This window comes from Crocodylus siamensis, chromosome 3 (genome assembly GCF_052110815.1).
Source record: "Crocodylus siamensis isolate JL-2025a chromosome 3, ASM5211081v1, whole genome shotgun sequence".
Lineage (NCBI taxonomy): Eukaryota > Metazoa > Chordata > Crocodylia > Crocodylidae > Crocodylus > Crocodylus siamensis.
Window position 1 is genome coordinate 84,118,882 of NC_143397.1, and position 20,084 is coordinate 84,138,965.

General features: G+C 44.1%; 2 protein-coding genes across 3 annotated transcripts in view; one reads left to right on the forward strand and one right to left on the reverse strand.

The window, feature by feature from the left end:
• Positions 1-5,325, reverse strand: part of LOC149868474 (uncharacterized) — a 106,162-nt gene extending 100,837 nt beyond the window's left edge. The window contains exon 1 of the mRNA XM_090038648.1: positions 5,193-5,325. Coding sequence (XP_089894774.1) covers positions 5,193-5,211 — 19 coding nt within the window. The 5' untranslated portion in view covers positions 5,212-5,325. The remainder of the gene's footprint in view (positions 1-5,192) is intronic.
• A 146-nt stretch (positions 5,326-5,471) lies between these two features.
• The window catches only part of SLC28A3 (solute carrier family 28 member 3), a 98,093-nt gene continuing 83,480 nt past the window's right edge, over positions 5,472-20,084 (forward strand). For both annotated transcript variants that reach the window (XR_016441262.1, XM_090038646.1), the window contains exons 1-3: positions 5,472-5,849; positions 7,915-8,033; positions 13,046-13,359. The gene's annotated coding sequence lies outside the window, so the exon portion shown is untranslated. The remainder of the gene's footprint in view (positions 5,850-7,914; positions 8,034-13,045; positions 13,360-20,084) is intronic.

Genomic DNA, 20,084 nt, shown 5'->3' on the forward strand with positions numbered 1-20,084 from the left:
GCATGATTTTCCAACAGACATAAAAATCTGTACCTTCTTGTACTGACTGTCTTCATACAAATGCACAGGAAGATAGTGGCCTTGTTACAAAGAAGTTTTATAAACAAACTTAATATTGGCATATATTAATATTAGCATATAAGCAAAATACACATTACAGATGAGGGAGAAAGGAAGGGATGATAGCTCAGTTCTTCAGGTTAATTTTTACTCAACTCGGTGACCTCAAACCATAAAAAATAGATAATAAATATGACCAATGATGAATGTGGATTCGTTTTGTAGCACAGAACTGTTATGCTAGGTGCCTAACAAACAAATCTAAAAATTTGGGCCAAGCTGAAAAAACACGAGCTTCTAAAATTTGGTTCCTACTCCTGACTTAAGCATCCTAATGAGGGACCCGGTGGTCAGGTATGCCGAGCACCCACCACATCCAGTAAGCTTCAGTGACAGCAATCAGATCGTCAATATTTCTGCAAATCAAGCACATAGATACAGATTTGGGCATCCTTTGGTAAATCTTGGTCATAGTGCCACCCCAAAATACACTTAGAGAAGGCTTTTCTAATCCATAAGCTTTGTTCAGTCATTGAACAAAGGGTGGCTTTAATGACACCAGGAAAGGAAGAAGCCACATCCTGTCCTACATGGCTGACAGAATTCAGTCAATACAGGCAGAAGCAATGATTTCCAATTGCGAGGCTCTGACCTCTTTCAGGAAGTATTTGAGCAAGCCCAGGGAAAAATTAAAAGAAAGGCATTCCCTCCCTTTCCCCCACCCCACTCAGAACTTGCTAAACAGGCTATTTTTCAGAACATTCAATTCAGCATGGTAACTACTCAAGTACTCACAGCTGCTTGTTTGCTAAGTCTTAAGCAGAAATGACTCAGCAACGATAAAGATCAGCAGCCAAGCCAGTCCACATGCTTAAAACATACATGCTTTCCCCTGCAAGGACCCTTCAACCCTGCACTCAGTTTTACAGGGTTCCTGTTACTCTGTGTCTTTGGGTGCACACAGAAGTGATAATTTTTGCCCGATCTGAGCACAAACAGCGACCAAACACAAGTGCATGGCTGCAGGCCACTTCAAAAATGGACAAACAATCAAAACTCTAAACCCACATTGCATGAGGGGTCAGATGAAGACATTTCAAACATAGCGTCTTCTGTAACTTCTGTCTGTGCTGTTTGAGACCAATATGAGCAGAGTATAGGACTGGTATTAAAAGTGAAATGTCATGGATATGATAATGTTGTACAGGGAAGGAAGGCACTTGGTCCCTATTTTCTGATAAACAGTAATTTGTTTTGTCAATGTTAAAAATGGCATAAATGTAGTGGAGACTTACAGAAACATTCACAGCACAGGGATGTCTCCAGCACTGCATAGTTGGAATAATGCAAGGAGTAAGAAAAGATTTTGCATGCTCTTTGCAAAAGCCAGGAACAACTGGAGCTTAATTTCCTTCCCCCTTATGCCAAGAGAGTGTGAAGGCCAGCAGCTCCAAAAGCTATAGATCTTTGGCTTCTTTGAAAAATCAATCTCTTGTTGACTCTGCATATAGGAGCTGCTCCCGTTCAGAAAGATGCATCCAAGAATCCATTTACCACACAAGCAGTAAGTTTTGCTGCACCTACAAAACCCGAAAGTAATGTTGTATATGCTTGGGCACCATCTACTGGCACTGAATCTGTTCACTAACTCCATTTATAGAAGCATCGGTTTCACTTCGATAAAATTTTCAATAGAATTTTTTTTTTTGCCAAAAGTATTTGGGAATGGAGAATTTTGGATGAAAATTCTGTTTGGTTACTTTTCTTCTGATGAAAAATTAAAAAAAAAAAAACCCACCTCAAGGGAAAGAAGACACTTTTCACAAAAATGTTCATGTAATCCTAAATCCAATTATTCACTGACTAATGTTTCAACAGAAAACTTTCACCCAGACTTGTTATTTGCATTCCCCCATTCTAGTTTTTTTATAGAACTGGAGGTGTGTTTCTGATAGATCTCAGGATCCTCTGGCCTACAGTGTATAGATTAAAGCTAATGCCCATCACCAACCAGCTTCTCAGAAACCTGACTTATTGAATGGAATTCACTGAGAATTTCCTGACAACAAAGATTTACATCAAAAAATGCCAGTTTGTCAAAATTATTATTATTTAAATATTGGTTCCAAGAAAATACAGGCAGGGTTTTGTCCTACCTGGTTTTCTGACAGTCAATCTCATGGCCTACTCAGGACACCAAGGTTTCCAGGGTCTATGGTTCTGGGGCAATCCTGCATACAAAGTGGTCCAGGGACAAGGACCCCACAGCTCTCAGACCTTCTAGTTTTCTGGATGTAGAATTGGGAGCCTGAAAGACCTCAGAGTCCCACTCCTGCAACATGGAATAAAGCCCTGGGAACTTGAATAGGAGCTCCCAAGTCTTCCCGACTTTTGCTAGAAGCCAGAAGCCCATCAGCCCAAAGTTGAGATGAGAGCCTGAGTTTCAGCGTTCAGCACCTAATTAACTTTGAAATGTTCTAAATTAAATGTATCCAAAGTAATATTTTTGGAGTTTCTGTTCCAAAGGAAATCTTTAAAGACAAGCTTCAGTTGTTTTTAGAAATAATTTTTTTTTTCCTTTGAAATCTGTTCCATGGAAAATTCAGAATTACCTCTATCATTGAACACCACACACACAGACGTCCTGATCAATTTTGGAGCTATAACAATTTCAGCAACTGCTTTCAGTGGGCCTAACTTCTGTATTTTATCAGCTTGACTCCCAGAAGTATCACTTTACTTAGCATAAATTATTAATTTATTACAGAGCATTTCAAGGGGACAAAAGAATAATTCAGGTGGATAAAGACATCAGCTATGAACTGAGGGGATGCTGGAGACTCTTGCACCCGGAGACTGCTTAAGTGAGCATTTACAGATGAAAGGAGTTGGAAAACAGACCAAAATCAAAAGTACAGATTCAACTCATGCACCTGGAGGTGCTTAAAACATCTTATTTTTTCGGTTTGGGCCATCTCTAAATTAGTAACTGGGAGACTAATCCTCAGATGCTATAAATATACCTAATCCATTGCCTTGGTTGGAGCAGTTGAAACCTTGATCTAGAAGGTTTCTTTTCAGATTTCCACTTCTTTGAATAATTCAAATGTTGAACCTCAGTGACCAGAAAACTGTGGTTTGCTGAGCCACCAAAGCCTTTTTTACAGGATTCAGTCCTTTCCTTTTTTGTATCCTTCTGCTATGACCTTGAACTTGCAATCTCTGTGCTAATCAATCCCAGCCCCTCATAGGATTCAGTGAATTAAAGGAAGAAAAAAAAAACTTCTTTACACAAAAATGAAGGGAAGAATGTGATGGGGACAAAAAAAATGCACTTGCCTTTTTTATTTTTCCTTTGCAAAAAAAATAAATAAATAAAAGCAGCAGTTGATTGTGTTAGGGAAGGTATATGTCTAAAAGTTGGCAATTTGGCTCCCAGGGCTGTGTAGAATTTCACTATTTGGACTGGGGAAGTTTGCATATGTTAACAACACCTGCAAGACTTTTTCATGTATAAAGTTTGCTAATTGTACAGGGCTGAAAATAACTCTTCTCCTTCAATAGCAGCTTCAGAATGTAACATGGACATTTACCTTGGTTGTTTCTGTTTCTGGCTAGATTTAGAGTAGCCCAGCTGAAGCCCACAGTGGATAGAAAGAGGTCTTCTTCTTTCTAATATGCCTTTTCAGGTGTTTACCAAAATTACTGAATTGGGCCTTAACTCTGAGGTTCACTGCACTTTGTACCCAATCCTAGGTTGTGAACCAGGATGCTACACTTGTAATTTGCCCATTATGATTTCTGAGGTCTGTGGTCCCCAAAACAAGCTAGGGTGGTCCTAAGGCTTCCTTAAATTTTCACTGGTTTGTAATAGCTTCCAAGATCACCAGAGCTCAACAGTGTTTGGGCTGTTCCCCATACCCTGCTTTGTGCCATGGTTATAAGAAGGGTGTGGGGGAGAAGGAAGGGAGCACAGAACTGCTCTGGAGCACCACATGAGGATCTTGCAATGCTGAAAGGAACCTCGTTTGCCTGGTTACAGGATCTTGCTAGCCCATTTGCTGCTGTAGAGCAGTGCAACATGACTGAATCACAGCTAGGTATCTGGCCCCTTGAGCTCAATAATTACTGAAGGCAGGTTCTGACATAAGTGTACTGTGGCTGGGGTCAGGCTGATTAAGACAGACAAACATTATCAGCTGCACTGCAGTCACTTATAGATTCAGGTTGGCCCAGCAGAGTCACTAATGTCCTGTGTCTGACCAGAGATGTTAAATGAGAGATCTCAAGAGAAAAGGATAATGCCAATGACCAAAAAATGAACTGTTTAGAGATGATATTTGTGTGTGATTATGTGATGCAGAGCAGGGGGGTGGGAGGGCTCCAAGAGTAAATTGTGTTTACTGTATCTTCCCAGCTCCAGAAAAGCCTAAAGCTCTCTTGAGGCTCCACAAAACCTCTGATCTATTAGAGCTGTCAGAATAAAGGCAAATCTCGGTGAAATACTGCCATCAAGTGCTCAGTATGCATCAGCACAGAATAAATTGCATCTAAGGTAGATAGAAGCATGGTAGCTCTGAATGCTAACATGCATATTTATTCAGTACATGATGCAAAAAGCAAGTTCAAGAACATAGACTCATTTCTCTCTTTCATAGGTAGCTTTAGTGATACTATTTAAATCAGCAGAATTATGAGGCACTCACAGGGTAAATGAGGTTGGAATTTCATTCTATGAGTGTGGATCTGCATATACAAAGTCTGTTCTATACAAAGTCTCTAGAATATGCAAGAAGGTATATCTGATTCACTTACTTGATTCAAAACTGAAAACACCCCAGTGACCATAGCACTCCTCAGTATTGGAAAGAGTGCACCCTCTACTGAGTACAATTTAAAAGCCTGTTAATGCACTGCATCCCCTAAGCAACAGCTTCCAGATAGGCTCCTTCACATAAGCCGGTATAAGTGATCAGAAACTAGTTCAAATCTGTAAGTTCAGTGCATATAAACTGCTAGAGCCCCCAAGATCCTGGCTTAGGCCACTACAAGGCACGTGGCTATATTTCCAAAATCAAAAGTGAATGTCTCTTCACTTGCTTATTGGTTTAATCTACTGAGTTTAGACTAACCTGTGGAGACTGATTCCATTCAGCCTCAGGCTTTTTGACTGTCTGTACTGAGCCCTAAAGACAATTCAAAGCAGTCATCCCCAGCAAGACTCCTGCAAAGGGTGGAGATAGAAACACTACCTACACTCCACCAGGTGTGCATCCCTCTGGCCACAACAGCACCTATTGAGAAAGAGGAGGGCTTAAATTACCCCAAAGAGCAGGGGAATAGTATTACTGAACACTTTTTTCTCTCACTTTATCATCCTTGTTACCAGTTTGCACAGAAGGTAGCCAAAACCTGCTCCAGTGCTCTCTCTCTTTTTTTTTAATATTATATATATCTATATCTATCTATCTATATCTATATAGAGAGAGATAGATATATTAACATGCAGTATTTTCTGTTCATATAATTTATTTTCTTCAACTTCATTTTTATAGTCTAGTCTAGCCCAGCCCATTCCACTCCACTCCACTCCTCACATCAGCAGGTGCAGGAGAGAGAGAGGTCAGTTTTCACCAGCCAGTCCAGTTTTAATCTGTGTAGGTTGGTAACTTGCAAGGTTGCTTTTTCAGGCCTTGTTACATAGCAAAGGGTCTTCCAGGTCTCTGGGCTCCTGAAAGAGGACTTATTTGGGCAGCCTTTTATCCAGCATTTCCCAGAATGTGATCAAGGTAAGTCTACCTTCTTGCCTTTACTATCAGTGCAGCTGTCAGTAATTTTGCCCATTTTCAAGATCTCAGTAACTTCATATTCTAGCATCTTTAGTTTGCCAGTTATTCAACCAGCTTAACTTCCTTTGAGGAGGGAAAGCAAATTAGAAAGTTAAGGCAGAAGTCAGATAATACAGGGCCTTTTAGATTATGAAGCAAAATAATAGGAAAAATGCTATGAAGGCCCTACAGGTGAGGGCTAAGTGCCTGGATAGGTTGTGGGAAGGGAAAGAAAGCCAATTCAGAGGGCTAGAACAAGCCCATGATGTTATTGCCAAAGCTTGGAATAGACATTTATTGTTTGTTAAATATCTGCATTGTGGTAATTCCCACAGGCCCTATTTGGGATTAGGGACATGTCATCTAGTTCAGTAAAACCACAGAAAGAGCGGGCCCCTCCCTGAAGGGTTTGTAATCTTAAAAACCAATAGGGAAAACAGCAAGAGTTTGTTCAGAGACATGGACTGACTCAGACAGCCGTGGTAAAGAGGAAGTAAGGACTGGATGTTAGCAAAGGGGGAAAGAATTGAGAACTCTTATTCATTCATTCTCTTCTAAGCAGGAAGTGAACCCAGTAATGTTTTGAGTTCAAGTCAAATTTGATTCATAATGTCAGAATGGATTCAGACTTATGCTAATTTAAAAGTTTCTGTCCCATAATTGATTCTTTCTTGCTCAAACTCTGTTCTCACTGATCACCAGTTTGGGTGTCTGTGCCCCCTGGGTAGATTTGCATATTATTGACTAACTAAATCGGAGATTTTGGGATCCAGCTACAATCCATATACCATTTTCATAGAAATCATAGGTTTTATCCTTTTTGCAAGTCCCCAGGTCAATAACAAGAGAGTCCACGATTTGCTGGCAATTGTCCTTAACTCTTAACTGCAATTCTGATTCCTAGGGCATGTCCACACATGCAAACACGTGCGCTTGCAACAGCTCAAATAGAAGCGGTGCAAATTTGAGCCAGGGCTTTTTCCCTCAATACACATGCACTTCGGTGAGGAGCAAATTGTGCCAGTTGAAGCAAAATAACCCTGCCCGGCTCCTCCCAGATCTGCAGCCAGGGGGAGCTAGAGCCCAGGGCCAGAACCTGTCCTGGCCCCAGCAGTATAAAAAGCTGCCCTGTCCTGGCCCCAGCAGTACAAAATGTTGCCCTGGCAAGTAGCTCAGGGCTACTCAATCTCAGGAGCTTCTGGGTCCCAGCCAATTGGTACCTGGGGACACTATCCCTTGTGCCAGCTGGACTGCTGAAACAGCCCTGAGAATTCCCTGCACTGTCTACTTAATGCAGGAGTCTGGCAGTGGGGGCTGCTGCCTGGCTGTGACCTGCTGCGCACCTGCCAGACCTGGACAGGGACTACACAGCCAGTAGAGGCATGTGCCCCTCTGGGCCAGCTGCCAGTGGGCCATGCGTGCAGCACTACTGCAACATGTGCCCCCTGCCCAGCCATCTGGGCAGCTATCTCCCGGAAGATGTTCTGGGTGTGGTAACCTGCTCTGAATTGTCAAAGCATGTCCTTCTCGCCCCATTTCCAGCTGGGTCCCAGGTGCCAGCTCTGAGCAAGCAGGGTCCTGCTACTGGCCTCCCTAGCAGGAATTCTGATGTTCCCTGTTGGAAAACTGAAAAATCCCTGATAAAAAAAATCTTGGAGTCACTCTGTAAAATACCCCCAAATCCATGTTCATCCACAATTAAAACAAAAGACCACTATAGAGAGAGAGAGAGCAACAGAAAGAGAGCAATTAGTTGGGCAATGTTTTATTGATTATATCTACAGCATTAAAGCAATTTGGAAGACTAGTACTGTCTCTATGATAATAATAAAGTGAATTCTGAATGCATGTTTCATGAATATATGTTTTGCTGCCACCCAACAGGGGCCATGGCCCCCCCTGCAGGACCCACATGTCTCACCCCACACCTGCTCCCCTGGCCCTCCAGATTGCTGCCTCCCCTGGCCCCATTTCCCCCATGGCTGCCCCCCAACCCCAGCCTTCAACACTTTTTTTTTTTTCAAAGCCTCTACTCACCCCAGGAGCAGGGGCAGAGTCCCCCCTGGGCAGCGGGCTGGGGCTGTCACCCGGCCCTGCACTGTGCAGGCAGGGCCCCAGTGACTCAGACGGCAGCTGGAACTGCTGGTAAGTGCCGAGGATTTTTTGCTGTTGTTTTTCTCCCGTGATGCTAGGGGGTGGGGGGGGCGGGCAGGGCTTGGGGGTGGGGGGGCTGGGGATGGGGCTGGGCAGGAAAGAGATATGGGGGGCTCAGGGCAGGCAGGGGATGGGCCTGGGCAGGGAAGTGATCAGGGGGCTGGGGAAGCAGGTGGGGCCAGCAGAGGTCCCCCCCATGGTCCCCTCCTCCAGCCCCCCGACCCCTTACTTACTGGCAGTGGAGCCTGGGTCCAGCTCCCTGCTGCTGGCATGCTTCAGCACCAGGGCGATGGCTAACCATAGAGACACTCTGGCAGCCAGAGCATCTCTCTGGAGGACCCAGTCTCCGGTTGCCTCGGGGCATGGTCCCAGACTCTGCCCTGCTCTGCTTTTTTTCTGTGCAGGTTTTTTGACCTGGGGTGTAATTTTGCAAACTTGCAGCTCGGGGAACATTTTCTTATTCCTGCATGTGCCTCTTGCAGTATCTCAAAGGGATCTGAGATGCTACAAGAAGCATATGCTGGGTCGTCTGGATGCGCCCCTAACTGAAACAAAGCATGCTTGTATACACAATGGTGTCCATCATAGAGGACATTTCGGTTTTCTGCTACTTTGTCCTTTGTCCTCCATTGATACAAAACCTGATGCCTTTATGCCCTCTATTTTTCAGGAGAAAAAATAGAGGGCATAAAGGCGTCGGGTTTCATATCAACGGAGGAGAGGACAGCTGAACTGTTCTCTATGATGGCTACCCTAGTGCACAGATGCACAGACTAAAATTAGCAATTGGCACCAGAGAAAATGGACAGTAAATCTATCATTTTAGTGATATGCCTCTAGGTTTATACCAGTGGAGGTGAAAGCAGAATTTGGCCCAAACCCTCCAGATTATTACTCCAATGCATTAGAACTAAATAATTGCTTAAAGTTTGTTTCTGTGGGGTAGGAGGTGAAAAATAAATGAACTATAATATACATTTTTTTCTACATCAATCACTATTACAGCTGTAATGTGATTCCTACCCATTACAGTTCAATGCTGACTAACAATTAATCTTGTCTACAGCTGGTTTAGGCAGCTTTGGAAGATAATTTGCTTCCACTGGAATTTCGAAATATGTTTAAGTACTTAAGTATAAAGCTGTGTAAAATGAATAATCCATCATGAATAATTAGAGCTGTCCCTGGAGGAGTTAGATAGCAAGTCAGGAACAAAGATGCATTATGAATTTTAGCTTCCCAGTTATGGGTGCCTACATATGATCTGAAGAATCAGCTTTCCCAGGTAGATGACTCCTGCATGAGTTGCAACTAGTAGCTTGGGAGTGTGTCAACAGAGACTTTGTTCGCCTCAGGAAAGTCCAAAGCTAACAATGGGTTGAGAGAAGAATTCAGTGGTAGATTATATTTTCCCTGAAGGAGAGAAACAGTTGTATTTACTTAGTGACCTCCACATGAAATAAGTTTCTGATTATACTAAACAGCATTTGCTAGCTTTCTGGCACATCACTTCTGTTGTTACATTATGTTCTGTGCCAGAGTTCATCTTTAAAAGAACATCCTGTTCATCTGCATGGTTATCTTTCTAGCAGGCTTTTTAGTGATTTCTTTACTTTTATTCTGCCTCCCGGTAAATAATTCAGTTTCTCAACTAAGCACTTGTTCTACATGGTGTCTTAGTCTTGCCAGATGCAATGCACTGTGCACAGAACCTAGGATTTAGATTCGGAAATGAGCTATATGAGGGTTTTGATTTCAGTTTCCTCTTCCTCTTCTTCCAAGAGGTCTTATGTCGCTTATCCTCATTTAGCCAGCGCTAAGTTTTAATGCAGGCCAACATGCATGAATTTTTAAAGGAATTGCTGAGCACTGTCTAACATAAGGTGATCAACCATCAGCATGTGTGCCACTGGCGGCTTCCATGTGTTATGCAGCAGATCAGGAAGGGGACAGGCAGTACAGCAACAGCAGTTAGAACAGGGAACAGAAAGCAGAGTAGGAGAGCAGACAGGGAGCACAAAATAGAGCACAAAGCTGCACAGCAGATTGGGGGCCACATGTTGTGATGTCACCTGCACCAGCAGGGGCCAGAGGTCCCCAGACTCCTCAACATGTGCATGTGGGGTCTCCACCCACCTGCTACACCGCACATACATGGCTGCTTCCCCCTGGCTGCATGGCAGGTCCTCCTCCCTCTACTGTACCACACGTAGCACCTGTGTTGCCTTTGGCTGTCCATCTGTGGGCTCCCCCCCTGCATCACACCATACAGTGCTCCTGAGCCCCTGCCTACCTCAGCACTTCACACTGTGCTATGTATACCATGCTGCACCGCCCTAGCCCCTGGGGCAGGGACGTGCAGTAGAAGCTGTAGGAGGGAGAAGGACCCTCGAGCCCCCAGCAGCTGCTGTAGTGATAAGGGAGTGATAAGGGCAACAGCAGGTGACTGGGAGCCTGGGAGCTGCATGTTCCTGCAGGCCACCAGCTGAACACCACTGGCTTAGGGTTTTGTCTCATCAGTTTCCAGAATACCTAAATTTTGGTAGTTTTCAAACTTTTCGGAGTCAGGCCACCCCTCCATAAATGTTCTGAGTTTGGCAGCATCCCCAGTTGAGAAGCATGTTTGGTGTTGCTTCAACTTACCTGTTTCTCAAGCAGGTACTGCCACCCTCACGTAAAAGTGTCTCACATTCCTTGTGCACAGCCAAACTGGGAATGGCTGAGGGCTCTTTCCACAGCCCTTTTCAGTCAGTCCCTGCTAGGTGTCTCCCAAAAACAGGTCAAACTGTCCCATACACCTCTACTTTTGAGAGAAGTCTGAAGGGAAAGAAGCAGGACAAGTAGACTAGGACTTACGACTGGCTGTGCACAAAATACATATGGGACTCTTACCTGGTTGCAGTGGTGGTGGCACCCCTGCTGAAGCATCCCAGTTGAGAACCACCAACCTAAGTACTTTCCAGGTAGATCAGACCAGCATGCAATTTATAACGTGTGGTGTTCCTTCTTTTCTTCTATTGTTAGCTACTTGCCTTGAGAAAGGGGGGGAGGGTGTGTGTGTGTGTGTGTGTGTGTACATACAAGTGTGTGTGTGTATACGCACGTGCACACACACATGTATATTTTACCTGTTTAGACAGTTTAAAAATATTAGTTAAAAAATATTATAATGTCCATGGGAAAGCTTCTTGAAAGAGAAGGTCCTGCAAAAGCAGCAATTGCTGTTTTGCTCCAACTGGCCGAATGACAGCCTGGGGGCCTTGGTTGCCAGGTACACAGTAAAGTGTATCTATATGGCTCAGTATTGTGCTGAGGTGGGCTGTGCCTGCTCTGGACATTTTTTAGTTCCCAAACCAGAACCTGTGTAGCTGCATTATAATGACTCTTTGCAGGTGTTAACTTGCTCTGCCTCTGCTGAACCCTAAGGGTGTGTCTAAATTGTTTGGTTACAATCCCAGGCTGTACTATGCTGAGATGTAATGCATGTACTGCACACACACAATTTTCTGAATCAGAAATGTCTTAGCTGATACCCATAGCTTGTTGGCATATATGCAAGCACCACACAAAGGCCCTGCAGGTATAGCGGGACAGCACATGCCAATACAGCCCTTCCTGGCATCATAACTAAGCAGTATAGACTTGCCCTGAGAGGAACATGTGTGCAGCAGTGCATCTATGCTGCTTTCAGTTCAGGAGCTAGCACGCATGGCGTAGGTATGGCATGTTTTAGCATGGCACTGCCTTGGGCCAGATAGATGAACATAGCTGTTCAAAAAAATTCTGGGGGCCAAAGTAGCCCAGAACCAATCTCAAGATCTAGGGGATGTTAAGTCATCTGTGTCCCCTTTCCCCTCATAAGATATATTGGTCACATGATTAAGCCAGGACAGGTTGCCACCTTAGAGACTGATTCAGACTAATGCAGTTGTCTACCTCTCTGTACTCATGTTCCAATAGCACAGGGGATTGAGCCCACAAACTCCATTGCATCCACTCACAGGGGCATTAATGCCAAGAGTCTCACCAGGCAATGGCAGTAAAAAAAACATAAGACCTATCACTTCATCTTAAATATATATATCGTCCTCCCTCTGTGCGGTATTTCACAACCTGAGGAATTATTTTTCTCCTCTGATAATAATATTTTATTGCTCTTATCCTTGGAGTCGGTCAATATGTATATAAATATACATGTTGTAAGAGGTCAGGGCTTACTAAAATATATTCTGGAATTTAAATGTACTGTGTGGAAAGCAGAAATTGACTTGAGAACAAGTACTTAGCAATTATAGTAGCTGGGAGGGAACTTTCCTCAGAAGAAAAGTGGGGCTTTTGTAAGGTTTTCTTGTTGGTTTTTTTTACCTAACTCTAAATCCAGCTGTATAGAAAAGCCCTTTTCAAGTGGAGCCAAGCATTGCTCAGTCATGGGTTTACATCCACCACAGAGGTACTAGTTTGTTTCTGGTACAGCTAAGAAAGCTCACTGAGGAAGCATTTAGCCCAAATCTTTGTAACTGGGATAGTTGCATCACAGAGATTTATTGCTTGAATACTTGATCCTTACTGGAAGTATGTTGTTACTGTCTGCCAGTTCAAACTACAGTATTTGCCTAATCTGCTTTAAAGGCATGGCACCTGTCTTGTAACATACCTAAGGAAGGATTTTGCCATGCTGTTGTGTACATGGTGGCATTAGAGAGTGTGTAATTCAGTGCTAATGATTCTGTGGCTCTTCCTGGGTAAATCGTGTATTAAAAAAAAAAAAATGATTAGTTAAATGACCCTTTAAGCTCCGCCCAGATTAATTCATAATTCCTGCTCTCTTGTTCTGTAGCATGGGGAAAAAGCAGGGGAGGGGGGGAAGGGGGAGAGGCTGAAATGGTTGCAGCCCTTGAAAGGGTGCCATTCCCTTTCTACCTGTAAGCCTTGTCAGCTGCTCTAGCTAGCGAGTGTGAAGAATGGAGCACACTCTCTAATCCTCAGCACCTCCTTGCTTACAGGGTGCTCTCCTGAATTATTCTGCATCCAGACTTGAGACCTGGCAAGGCTGAACAAAAAAGAGTTCAAGATAAGATAAGGAGGCCCTATGCTGTGCCCGGGTACATTCGACTGAAGCACAATCTAGTCATCTGTTACCTTGAAGACACAGTTTATCTAAGTGATGCTATACAAAAGAAGTGATGGGCACAATACCGTCTGTCTACATAACAGTGGAGAGACCGTCATAGTTGCTAAAAAAAAGCATCTGATCTACTTGCTTGAATTTGGCTGCAAATCTCCTGCTAGCTTCGCTGAACTTGGAATTGGGCTACAGGTAACTGAGGATGTGTCTGCATGGCTTGATGTAGTATTGTTGCAGAGATACCAACCTGTCCGAGATGCCTTGGATACTGGAAGCAAAATAGCTGAAGCAGGGTGGAGCATTGCCCAGGTTAATTTACTGTACTGAGATGCTAGTTTGGGTCACTGTATCTGTACACTGTTTAGAGCTCACTCCGGTATCTCTGCATGGCACTGCATTGTGTACATACCTTATGGGCTCTAGATGGCTCTCTTGCTTGTTAGCTTCCGTGCATTTATACAGTTCCTAACACAAGAGTGTATTGTTAATAGCATCAAGGAAACGATAATAATATTGAAGGGATTTACCTGGGAACGTCTATACCTGTACATCTGTTCCTGACAGACTAGCATCTAGCTGTTCTCAGGATTTTCTGGTTCTTCCAGTTTCTTCCTCTTGGGCTAAAGCAATAGCTTACTTTGCAAATACTTAACCTCAAGTGAAACATTTACTCTTTGCACTGAGGACGCTGCATGTCAGTATTATCCAGGGGGTGTAGCCTGAGATTATGTTGCACTGAGTCTGCATTAGCTTTTTATGACTACGTCAATTCTATTTTAAAAGCGCTTCAAAAGGAAAGTACGCTGTACAGTCAAATCAAGTGCAAGTGCTAATAACTCATACAAGGAATATATGTGTGGGGATATTTAAATCATGTTAGAGCCTTCATCTTCCTGCAAAGTGTCATTAAATAGTTTTATTGTTTTTATAAAAGAAACTGTTGGTTTAGGGGGAAACTCCCTGGTTCTGCAGGGAAGCAGCACAAGTTGCATACACCCTTTAACTACTTATTTATGTAGTATCTTGAGGGTTTAAGCGGTGCTTTGGGATTGTGCTGGCCGTTTGCAAAAGGAATGAGTTTCCTCTTGCTAAGCAGTAAATCACTTTCATAAACAAAACACTAGCCTGTGTATATGCCTAGTCATATATTACAGCATTCATGAAGCATGTTGATACAATTCTTCGACTGTATTCTGTTAAAAAAATAAATGAAATGTTGGAAATCCAGGAACAGAGTGACAGGAGTCAGAGCTAGTCATATTCAAGAAATTCCCAAAATGCCTAGGGGTTATTTTAGCCACTGAAAAGAACAAACACGTATCCATTCAAATAGTTACACTGACCAAGTGACCTTTTGATCTGGTCTTTAGTGACAACTCCTCTTATCTGACAACTGTGATCAGCTGGAGCACATGTCAACAGCTGTCCTTTCAAGTATTCATTTCTTTGGGTCACACCTTTTCTGGAACTGTTCCTGAGGAATGTATCTAGGTTTTGCTTTCATGCATTGTACAGATTAATTGACTTATTAAAGCAAGGTTTGTTTGGTACTAATACTTTTTTGGAGTTGTCCTCTCCACAGCCCAATACATGCAAAGCAAACATTTTCCCTGAGGATGTACTGGTGGTCAGGCCCTAGCATTTAAATGGTGTGAACAGTCCTGAAGCAGTACTTTTCTCATCCTGGGTCTTCTTTCTGTGACCTGTCTTTTGGGAAATGTTTGAATTTCCCAGTAGTTGCTTATCTCTCTTTGCTCCCCGAAGCAACTTCCCTCAACTTTGCCCATTAGAATTTGTTCCTAGAAGCTTTTGTAATTCATTAAAATTAGCATTTGGGTGCAAAGTACATTCTTTCTAAAGAACTTAAATTCATATTGCAAGTAAAGAGTTGTAATATTTTCAGGTAGATCAGTTCAGTTCTTATGAAAGAAACAAATTATGATATTAGTGGATTTGAAAGGGGGGAAAAAAGGAAATATTTCCAATGAAAGACATGAGACCATACCATCAAAGAACAACTTGATGTGTATTATTTGCTCTCATAGACATAATCAAGTCATTTATTTTTTTCCCGCTTCTATGGATAATCCAGAAATTATAACAATTTTGGGCAGAAAAGGCTGCTGGGAATCCTTGAAGTTCATTCTTCTCATATTACACCCTTTAATGCACCCTCCAGTGACTGCCTGGGGTGATTTTTTTTTTTCTCTAGCAACATTGGCAAATATTTTATTCTGATAGAATTAAAAGGATCAAAGCAGTGTCCTTCTTGGGGATAACGTTCTTGTAACTTGTCCTCATAGGGAATGCTGGTGTACAGCGAAGGCTCCAGATAACACTTTTTCTGTTTCACCATGTTCTATTTCAGATTTGAGGATTCCCAATACCTAACACAAACAGCACTGGCATGGAGCACATATAGCCCCGCCCTGTATGCCAATCTGCTTATGACAGACCTTGAAGTCTGTCTCCACTACAGCTGCCCTCTTTTCCCCCTGATATACCTAAGGTGCATTATTGTATGGACACATGGGAAGGAATGCCACCAGAGCTGATCTATTTTACTGGGCAAAACACATGTTGCACCTTGTCCCACATTTCTCCACCTACCTTACTTCCCCACACCTTCTTGCTGGGACCTGCACTGACCTGTCCTTCTGGGTGAAATATAGGTCTGTACAGGTCCTGGCAAGGAAGGGCAGGAGGTGCAGGGCCCAGCATGGAAGCATAAGGTGCTGGGAATTCCCCAGTTTTCTCCCTGTACCACACCTCTTTGCCATGTCCCACACCAATCTGTTTCACATGGAGCAGGGCAGGAGCTGGGAAATTCCCAGCTCTCATGTCACCCCATGCTGATACAGGTTGGCATAGGACCTAGCATAGGTCCCAGCATGGAAAAATGAGGTTCCAGGAATTCCCCAGCTTCTGTGCCTCCCAGAGCTGCATCTCCATAAAAGCCAGTTTCCTGCTTGGATGCACTCCTATGATCTCCCCAACATGTCCCCTTAAGCAGGAAACCCCATGCTTTCCTTACTTATGATGACACAGCCAGGAGATCTTGGAGGTGCATTTCATAAGCGGAGAAACCCCGGCTTTTTCTGCTTACTGGGATGTGCACCACAATTCCCAGGGATGCATCCTTGTGGGCTCATCTACACATAGAATTAATATGCAGCAATAAACACTGGCACACACTGTGCTGGAGTTTTCCTCCTGGGCACTGCATGTGAATATACACCCAGGACCAATGCATGTTGAGCTGGGTCGGAGCAGCCCCAGCTGGCAGACAACCCAGGGTGTCAGCCTGCCAACCCAGGGCTGCTCTGACCTGCCTCAACGTGCCATGGACAAGCTGGCTGGGGCACAAGTGTGTTTCATTGTAGGGCAAGCTGGTAGGCAGCCCCTGCACTGAACCACTCTCATGCAGAAATGATCATAGTAGAGCACAGGGCCCATGGTGAATTGGCCTGGGCAGGACCTGGACATGATGGCAGGGGAGAGGGTGGCAAGCAACTGGACACGAAGCCAGCCCGGCTCTGTAGGACCTGCCAAAGTGCGGGGCCTGGGACAGTCCCCCCACCTAAGGACAGCCCTGCTCTCATGCCCCAGCCGGTCAGGTCAGCATCTACACATGTGTTGTTGAGCACTAAAGAACTCCGCAGTAGGATAGTACTTGTATTTACAAATACTAAACTAGTTGGTGTTAATTGGTGTGCTGTGGCCTAATAGGGCTGCATTTGTGAGACATTTACTAATTACTAAGGTGGAGCTAATTAGTCAGCTCCACAGTAAACATCTCAGATAGATGCATCCAGTAAGAGGGGAAAGCTGAGCAAATGCTCTACATGCTTGAGAGGCCTGAAGCTGCCCAGGAAATCCCGGGGTGTGCAGGATCAGGCCCTTCAAGCATGTGGAGAACTACCCAGGGCAAGTGGAGGGCATGGGCAGTTCTGGCTTCCTGCACTTTCCCACCACCAAGCAACCAGATGTCTGTCACAATAAAGCAGCACAACCTATTGCCATGTTTTCACAGCCACAGATTTTGGGGATTTGTGGTATCACAGGGGTATGAACATCTGTTTGTTTCACCTTTGTGCTGCCGTAAAAAAAATTAAGGCAATGTCTGTTCTCACCTTTCCATAGCTTTTCATAGTGTTTGATGAAGTAAGCTCTGACTCACGAAAGCTTGTGCATCTCTGACTTAGTGGGTGTATAATGTGCATCTGTACCCTGCCTTCTGCCGCCTGTCTTTAGATTAGCATGACTAACTACCTCTCTCCACTTCCTACAGACTGTGATGTAGGAAGTGTGTCTGTCTGTGAGGTTGAATGGCATCTACACAATGAGACGGTAATGCTGGATGCATTGACCAGACATGCACAGAAAGATTATGGTTTGTATTAGCAAAATAGTCTAGCCAGGTGAAACGACTACATTTCAAAGCAGACTTTAAAGAGCAAATTGAATGCTGCAACATTACCTAAAGTTCCAGAGTCCCTAGGGATTGGAGTTTGGTGGTTAATGTCATTTATTCCCTTGACAGCAGCAGGCTTGTGTTATTTTTTTGTGTCACTTCTGGAAGTGATGCTGGATATGGATATCTGTACTGTCACTAATTACTAAGGTTGCCCAGCTGCCATTTACTTTCTCCTATGGAAGAGTAAAACTTTTATATAAAGCACAAAGCTTGGAGTTAAGACGGAAAAAGTATCTAGCAGGACTTTTTTTCTTTCCTTACAACTATCTATACCTATTAAGACTCACAAAGAAAGTTTCTGCTCTTTACAGTCAGTCTTTTAGCCAGCTTGATATCTTTCTAAGACATTAAGAGAAAGGTGTAAATTTATTAATCTGATCTGACATTCTCCACTTTAACATATTCAAATGGCATAAATGCACTCTAAGATGTTCCCTGCCACAGAAAAATGACTTCTCAAGGGATATTTCTAAAATGATATTGGTGTTTTAAAAATTACAAGGAGCAATGGTCTCAAGTTGCAGCAAGAGAAGTTTAGGTTAGATATTAAGAAAACTCCTTTATGAGGAGGGTAATAAAACACGGGAACAGGCTACCCAGAGAGGTTGTGGAATCTCCATCCTTGGAGGTTTCTGAGACCCAGCTTCACATCCCAGCCAAGGCTTTGATCTAGTTGGGGACGGTCCTGCTTTGAGCAGGGGGTTGGACTAGATGATTTTCTGAGGTCCCTTCCAGCCCTAATTTTCTCTGATTCTATGAAATTTGAAAAGGAAACACTGGGATTTTTCTACAAAGATAAAAAGCTTCCAGTTTTTTTTAATTAGCATTTTCTTAGCCTTGCAGCTCATTTATATAAAAATATTTGTTATAGGCAAGTGTCCCTATAATCAGTCTAAATAAGAGCTGCCATTTATTGGGTCAGACCATAGGTCCATCTTGCCCAATAGCCTGTGTCACACAGTGGAAGAGTGGATGCTGAAGGACAGAGTGAACAGGGTATGACCATGGTTTTTTCCATTGTTCCTGTCTTGCTTCCAACCTCCAGCATTTAAGGTCTAGTAGGAAGTTCTGATTAAGTGGCTGTATCTCTAACTCCCATGATGCCCCGTTCCTCCAAGAGTCCGTTCACTTTTTGAATCTGGCTAAATTGTCAGCTTCTATACTATCTAATATCTTCCACACTTTAATTACATGCTGTATGGGGGGAAAAAAAAAACTTTTGTTAGCTTTAACCTTACTACCTACTGTTAGACCCCGACTCTATGTGGCTCCCAACAACTAGGGAGATGACGGTCCAGTTATTCGTGGATCCTGTTACTCATTAACCAGAGCAAGCAGGGAGCAAACACCAGCACACATCGCTCACAACAGCTTTATTCAGAATGGAGACCGCTTTGGACGAGGGCCTCACTCCATAAGAGATGAGGTCCTGCTACGAACAATAGGTTCATCCTACATTTATACACTTTGGTTTATGCTTATTATACCATTCACTCCTCCCTCATGCCGCCTTCTGTTCCACCCATTTCTCATCCCATCTCAAGCTCTGCCTCTGTTTCATTAGTGCAGCAGGGCACTAAGGTGCCTGCTATCTGGAAGGCAGCAGCATGGGCCCAGGTGCCGGTTGCTGGGGGCAACCAAGAGGTGCTGAGGGCCCACACCTGGTGAGTCAGCCGACCCGAAGGGGCAGGGCTGACCACTATAAGACCCAGACAGGAGGGTGAGGGCTTGCTTTCTCTCAACTAGTAGTCAAGGGTGAAGGAGCTCTGCGGGAGCAAGCAGAGCAGAGAAGCCTGATGGTATGAGCAGCTTCTGTTCATGGATACCAGGTGGAGAATTCCCTGGTAGGAATTTGAATGACAGTTAGCCAGGCGGCTTAGATTTTATGCGATAGCCCAGGGGCTTATGTTATTGTTTTGTTGTTACACCAGAGGACCAGGTGAGGCTACAAGGGTTGGAGGAGGCCTTGTAGGGGCTCCACAGTAGTGTAGGGACCCCAGTGCCAGAGAGGGCACATCATTCAGAGGTACACTGACCCCAGCCCCAGTGCGGGCAGTGGCGAGAAACCCCAAAAAGGCGAGACAAGCCAAGGAGGGCATGGGCCGCAAGACAAGCTAGGGAGGGCGCCAGTGAGGGTGCCAAGAAGGAAATTGACCAGACAACGTCTGGTACATCTGCAAGGCTTGGGGCATGGTATAGGGGTAGTTGGAGCCACACATAGCCCATAAGGCTGGGGTGCACCAAGTCACCCAAGATGGCACTAAGACTGAGACCCATCAGAGCACCGTGTCAGACAGGATTAAGGGCAGCCTCCCTTAAACTTTATTAATATCAAAGATGTGGTGGGCGAGATTGTGAGGGTGCTTTCAATAACACCTTGGCATGGTAGGGGGCGCTAGGGGAGTTCACGGCCACCCCTAGGACCCCACTCTACTACAGT